The 7,500-nt window shown below is 39.7% G+C and overlaps 2 protein-coding genes across 19 annotated transcripts in view; one reads left to right on the top strand and one right to left on the bottom strand.

Moving 5' to 3' along the window:
• The window catches only part of LOC144974760 (putative serine/threonine-protein kinase DDB_G0277449), a 7,354-nt gene extending 735 nt beyond the window's left edge, over positions 1–6,619 (bottom strand). The window contains exons 1-3 of the mRNA XM_078917995.1: positions 5,698–6,619; positions 4,429–4,645; positions 348–486 (exon numbers count right to left, since the gene is read on the bottom strand). Coding sequence (XP_078774121.1) covers positions 348–486; positions 4,429–4,645; positions 5,698–5,806 — 465 coding nt within the window. The 5' untranslated portion in view covers positions 5,807–6,619. The remainder of the gene's footprint in view (positions 1–347; positions 487–4,428; positions 4,646–5,697) is intronic.
• LOC144974676 (SCO-spondin-like) overlaps positions 1–7,500 on the top strand; it is a 116,924-nt gene that overhangs the window by 8,224 nt on the left and 101,200 nt on the right. The gene's annotated exons all lie outside the window — the stretch shown is intronic.

Here is a 7,500-nt window from a genome sequence, read left to right as displayed (position 1 = left end):
TAAGAGTATATATTGTTGATTTTTCCTTGGACAATTTTTAAATTGTTTGATACGAAATGTACATATTTACAAAACCTTATGAAATAAGAATGAGAAGGGTTGTAAGTTCTCCCAGATACTGAGAAAGCACAGACTGCGACATTAACATGGAAAATACTCCGTGCAAGTTACAGTTGAAAAAAACAAGAAATGTAGTAAGTAGAAAAGTGCCAGAGCACAACAGAGAATAAAAACTTCGCCGCCGCGAAGTTTTTATTCTCTGTTGTCTACTGGCACTTTCCTACTTACTACATTTCTTGTTATTAAGGGCCTGCTTCACTCACTTTTCTAAGTTGAAAGAAACCAACCTTTATCGCCTCTTCAGAGTTAGTGCCAAGTCTTCTTGAACTCTTTTTAACCAACAGATTTTCTGTCAAAGACCGCAGTGGTTGCTTGTCAAAAAATTCTCTAGGGTAGATAACTTTGTGGCTCTTGATAACATAATAACTGTTTAAGAGAAAATGACAATGGTGTTTTAAAAAAAAACAACATAATATGGAAATGTCTATAAATTACAGACTAAATAGAAAAATAGGAAATAAAAATTGTATTAACGGAATTATGACATGCATTAACATCATTGGTCTAGTTCTTGCTAAGAAATAAAACAAAATCTATGTCAGCGAAAGGAGATCTATGTAACAACATTTTTGCATAATTCATGATAATGATAATAATAATAATAATAATAATAATAATAATAATAATAATAATAATAATAATAATAATAATAATAATAATAATAGTAATTAATAATAATGATACTAATAATAATAATAATAATAATAATAATAATAATAATAATAATGATATAATAATAATAATAATAATAATAATAATAATAATAATAATAATAATAATAATAATAATAATAATAATAATAATAATAATAATAATAATAATAATAATAATAATGTATACTTTATTCATCCAAATAAAATGGAACTTTGCAGACGTGCCATGCATAAAAAATGTTAAGATTACATAAAGAGTATTTTCTCTGTATAGTATAGCCGTCAGTATATTGACGGACAGTGATGTTACTGACGTTTATGGATTTCATAGTGTAGCATGGGCATTTCTTGTGAAGAATATAAGAGTTCTGTGATTTAATGGTGAGAATATTCTACCAGAAGTCTATAGTTTGACGTGGTGCGAATCGCAGTAAAGGAAGTTTGACCTTTTAGCCTAATTATTTCTTGTTTCTTTCCAGTCTCTTGTCCCTCGTCTTGACTGTATCGTGCAATAATAATAATATTATTTCGGTTTTATCCCGGAACTTTTGGCGCAATAGGGCAGATCAGTCGGGACGCGACGCCGTCCTCTCTTCCGGATCAAACCTCATCGGAAGTGTGTAACCAGTCCTCCGGAGTGAATAGTGAACAATTATATGGTGGCATAACTATTTTGGTAGCAGGATGTACTGCCAGATTCTTAAGATGCTGGTGCGTAAAAGAGCGAGGATGAATTATCTTTATTGACGACCTGCATTTAATTAGACTAGAAAATAAGATGCCACCAATCTGAAAGCATAAGAACAGTAGCATACTGTATGTGTCCAGTTCTCCGGAAGGCTGGTTTTGCACTTCCAATCAGATTGGAACCAGTATTTTGACATCACACTTTAATTCCCTATTTTCACGATCCGGATACACAGTCAATTGCAAATTTCTATTGAATACTAAATTTTAGCTCTTGGATGACATGAATTTATGAAAACAAAACGAAAGAACGAATATAAATGTTACTCCCATGTTAGTTTTGGGAAATGTGTTCGGTTTGAAATCAATGGGTCTAAATGTAATTTTTTAAAAAAATCTTGTGCTTTTACATAGAGTAAAAAACAATTAGTGTGTTCAAAGCGATTTGCAAAAGATCCAAAGCCAACAGCAAAACATAACAAGTATGACGTTTATGACGATCACACACAGTATATGTTTCGAAATAGACAATGCTATTACGGCTAGGCGCTCGTTTTACACTTGAGTGCGTGGAAAATATGAGTGAAGAGATTTTGAAAGGACATAACTTTGTGTGCCATCCGCGGGACTCAAACCGAGGAACTGTAGGCATAGAGGCAAGTGTCATGCCACAAGACTCAAACCCACAGGAACAGAGAAGTAGCTTCTAGTGGGGTTACAAAATACTAATTATGATCATCTATCTAGACCGCAAATTCTTCGCCGCATTCGTGTACGATCGCGATTCCGCCCAGAGACTTCCTTACAACGCAACGCTCGACTAGATGCACTGCGATCTCGTGCTCTTTGCCACAACGCGTACATGTGGGACAGGTGGAAAGTCCCCACTGATGAAGCGACGCTGCTGTAAGGCAGGTTTTCGACCGATGTCAGTTCGCCGCCCGCCAATGCCGCCTTCTGTTAGTACAGAAGCCTGGCAACTTCACTCCCACCTTTGAGGAGTCTACGTTCCAGCCCCCTCGAGGGATTTAATTCGTCCAAACCATTCCTCAGTTTCCTGACTTTGCTAGTGGAATATCCCAGGGTCACATGGAATTGTCTTTCTCTTGGAACGAAAGAAAACAGCTTCATGGTCATTTTGCACCCTATGATTTTTGCAAGATTAAGCATTAACCCTTCGCACCGGACCGCATCGTGTGCCACCGATAGGTCTATAAATACAGCATCAATGTACACTTTCCGTTCGTATCCTGCTTCAATCAATATTCTCTGTAAGGGTAATGATCTGCTCCGTTGTACACCTCCCTAACCTGAAGCCAGCATAGGAAGGCACCAATCGGTTCAAAAGCAAACGCTCCATAAGTTTGTACAGGTAGCTCAGAAGTGATATGGTTCTGAAACTGTCAGCGCCTTTCGCCAGTTTCACTGGCGTCAGGATGACAACTATATTAGCATATTTTCACCCTTGAGGATGCTGTTCTTTTGCAAGGTCGTCGGACATTTTCTCTGCCAATCATACCCATGCCCTGGGGCCCATATGCGTCACCATCTCGGGATATTTGCCATCTATCCCTGCTGCTTTTCTGTTCTTAACAATCAGAAAGGGGTGTAGAATATCCGTTTGCCCCTTGGAATAGATCGGTGCGCACTCTTAATTAGCAGCCTGTTAAATCTGGTTATGCTCTCGGACTTGCTCGATATAGGAAATGCATTCCTCCCCGTTAGCATTCCTGAAATAAATCCATCTGCAGAGTGGGAAAGACTGCGCTCTCAGGATCGTCACCCCGGCAATGATAAGTACCAGCCTTTGCTGGCTATGCGGGAAGTCGCCAAGGACTGTCCGTTTAATATGCAATTGTTCTTCGTTCGCTCCCTTCGTCCCGAGGGTGAAGTCTGGAGTAGACTCCTTTTTATGGCGGGTCCCCCTGAAAGTACCCTTGGCTGTAGTATCATACACTAGGTGCAGGCTTTTACAGTCAATCCGTGTACCGAGTTGTATAACCGCCTCGTTGCTGTCTCGGTACTCCTACTCGTGGTGGCAGCTATCAAATTCTCCCAGACAGCAGATGGAAGGGTGGCTAACCACCGATGGTGTAGTCCAAGTCGCCTTCGGCGGTTTGTATATGTTGTGCAAATACAACTCAGCGTCTCCACGGAAGATATATTCACCTCAATGCTGTCCGTAACGCTCCCTATGACCCTTATACCTTAAAAGGCTTTTTAGCGTAAACGCTAACATCTCCTTTGAGCCTCGAATTGTTCTCCCGTTGGACTACCGTATAGTCTGGAATCTAGAATCGAGTAGATTGCACGCCTGAATAAAGATTGGTCTCCTTTAATGGGCAAATGTCAACGCTATGGACGGCCAGTAGGTTTGATAAAAGCTCATATTTTTGCCATACTCTGGATCTCGATGCTGATGGACAATATATGGGTCTGCTCGCTGACCCCAACATCGTATCTCCCAGCTAAAGATAATTCGGGACGATTGCTGACTTGTGCGTGCCCGCGACCCTGACGACACGAACGTGGCAGTATTTAGCTAGGTATCCGACGCTTAGCCATTGAGGTTTCACGATGGACGTTATCATATACTGTGGAGCCCGAAATATACTGAGCCATTCGGGCACCGGCTTATATCGCCATTCCTTATTTACATATCAAGGCACCCATGTAACGACTCGACATCCAGGATGGTTTAGTGACGGTCAAGCTGAATTACACATTTGCCCCATGATATACCTCAAGCACCCCAACCAACGTCAAGGCGGTGATCCATCCGGGGTGATAAACAGATAAACATGGAAGCACAGATCTGTAAACTAGTCGGGCAGTAGAAGGGTACGGATAAATGCCATTGGTGAAACGGTAAGGACGGGACCCCTACCAAGGACCTACAGCCCTAAACATAAGCGTCATGCCACAAGACGACAAAGCCACAGAAACAGAGAGACATAAAAGCACAAACCTGTAAACTCGTCGGGTTGTAGTGGGGTAAGGATAACCGCCAGTGGTGAAACGATAAAGACAGACACCAACACTCCACCAGTCGACAGGATAGCTGCATAACTTGTCTTTGTAGATCTCCGGAGCTGCATACATGGAGGCACCTAAATCCGAGAATCTCATTCCCATTGCATCGGTCACCGACCGGCATAGATTGTAGTCAATAAGTCGAAGATTGCCTGTGTTTGTATGTATACGAACATTCATTTTACTGTTTGAGACATAATATTTGAAACGCAGAAATAGGATGGGGTTTGCGTTGTTTCTAGTTATAAAAGACCAAATCTTTTTTAAAAAGATAACGACCAGGTATTGCACACCCACCACGGGGATTCGGATTCGAGTCCCACTATCGAAATATCGTATTTTATCGTAGCCTGGAAATTCATCCCCCATTGCAAGTTTTGCTATGCTAAATATCCCCTTTTAAGGCTGATGTCTTTTTCCCCAAGAATTGTTTAGATTGGTCCGCACTAATGATATCTCTGACAGGTTTTCGTTGAGAATTCTAAAAAAATGAGGAGCCGGAAAGATACCAGATTGTCCCCAGCTTAAAAAATGACAATAATATTTTAATTCTATTTTTTTGCTAATAAATTTCTTATTCAACTTAAAGTCCTAGGTTTGAGAAATTTTGACAAGTCGAGGTTCATCTTAATGAATCGATACTTGAAGGACGAGATTTCTGGCCAGCATTTTAAAGAATTTGATCAAAGTAAGGCAGCATTTCATAAGCTGTCAGCCCTTGAATTATTTTTGATAATTAAATCCAGATAGACTGATGATGGTAGTGCTGATGATATTAAATATGCTAATGAAGATAATGATCGTAATGAGTAGATATACAAAAAAGCCAAATATGAACATTTATATAGCAAATTTCAACGGATTAACCATGTTCAAAGTGCTTCATAATGTTCCATTCATTCCACCAGCAGATCACATAGAATCATATTCCTTTTCAGACAATACTAGTCAACTGTTAGGCGTCATTATTCTACTACCACTCTTACAATATACGACACTGTCTCTTGCCAGGTACTCGTTCACACCTAAGTCGAATGGGGTAATATTATGGAGAAAGTGCCTTACCCAAGGACACAACGTATGGATTTGAATTATACACAATTGCTGATTATGGCCATTGATTACGCATAACATTGTATAACTTGATGTTGGTGATGTTAGTTTTGATAATGACTAATTGATAACTTACAAATTAATCACATACCTCTATGATCCAGAACTAAATTATTAAGCGTTACATCCCGATGGACAATACTATGATCATGGAGAAACATAACAGCCTTGCATAGTTGTTTACTGTAAATTCTAAACATGATTGCCAAAATGGAAAATATAACAAATAGATCACAACCGAACAGCAAGTTATCAATAACAAAACTTGAGATATTATCCAACAGATCAATTTATGTTATGAGATTAAGAGCGCACCAGGCCCATCTTTAGGTCTCTACATTGGCCTCCTTTTAAAATTGAGCAATTATATAGCGCACTATCCACTAACGTGCTCAAAGCGCTTTACAAGGGATCCCAAGCCTACAACAACACTTAGCATGTAGGACGAGCCATGACGCCTGTGAAGCGACATTACAATTATTTTCGGACAAATATAACGCTGCTAACAGCCAGGTACTCATTTTACACCTGAGCACGGTGAGATAATGTTAGTAGAGAGCCTTTCCAAGGACTCAACTATGCGTTGCTCATAGCGGACTCGAACCTTCTCGACCTCATAGCCGCATTGAGAGTGATGTTCAAATGCCTAAATGATAATATATAATGCCATCTCATCTCTCTGCGCTTCTTGAATTGTATTGAATTTTTAAAAGCTTTTATATACCGCAATATCCACTAAATGTGCTCAAAGCGCTTTACAAGGGGTCCCTAGCCAACAGCAACATTCAATATTTAGGACGGGACATGACGCCTGTTAGGCGATGTTACAATTTTTTTTCGGACAGAGCTAACGCTGTTAACGGCCAGGTACTCGTTTTACACCTGGGTATGGTGAGAGAATGTGAGTAAAGAGCCTTCTCCAAGGACTCAACTATGCGCCAAGCGAGGCTTGAACCCAGGACCTTTCGATCCGAAAGCGAGTATCATACTATTAGACCACATAGCCACACGTGAATTGTATACACCTGCCAGACCATTCCGATCCAAGAATGAACGACTGATTAATGCTCCCATATGTAAAAGGGGGCGAAGTGGGCGAGTAATTAAGGCATTACACTGTGATCCGGAAAGTCCCGTGTTCCATCCCCGCTGCAGGCACTTTGGTTTTTTTTTCCTTGGGCAAGATTATAAACCCCCAATTTGCTCACTTGGACAAAATGGGTCATTCCTGTTGTCATCAGATATCTTGTTTTATGGATAATGATCTATAATCCTTCGTGGGATGCCTAGGCGACGATATCTTATGATGTCGTTGTGGAAGGGTCTAATTTATTTATGTAAACTATCTCTAGCTGAAAAATCTTCCTCCGTCGAGGTCTCAAAAGTTTATTAGATAAATAAGGCAAAGATGCATCCAGGTTCAGTAACTTAAGAAAACTTTTGAAAACATTCTAATTCGGGCAGGCATTTGAGTAGTAACAATACTTGCGATTTGTTGTACCTATCATTGTCTTTATATGTGTAGCGTCTGAGATCAAAGCACTTTGTGGATTCCTCGCGCTGTATTAATTATTTCAATACCATTCATATTGCGAGATGACCACAAAGTTATGCGGGTTCTCAAACGCTGTTGCTGGCTAAGTACATGATTATGTACCCAGTTCAAAACTTGGTATCGTGGGAGAGTGTGAGTAAAAAGCATTTTTCTAAGGATTCAACTTTGAGCTGCTCACAGCGGTAAACGAACCTGAGACCTACAGATAACAAGTTTGAGTAACATAAGGATGCAAACAGCTGGCATTTTTTGGTCAAATTCAAATACAATTATCTAACTAAATAACACATACCGAATCCAATATAAAAAAAACAAACACCACCACCACCAATAAGATCA

This window comes from Berghia stephanieae, chromosome 1, assembly GCF_034508935.2.
Source record: "Berghia stephanieae isolate SIO BIC M18660-M18661 chromosome 1, UCSD_Bste_1.3, whole genome shotgun sequence".
In the NCBI taxonomy this organism is placed as follows: domain Eukaryota; kingdom Metazoa; phylum Mollusca; class Gastropoda; order Nudibranchia; family Aeolidiidae; genus Berghia; species Berghia stephanieae.
The sequence above is the reverse complement of the archived record's forward strand: the minus strand, read 5'-3'. Positions and strand labels throughout refer to the sequence as shown.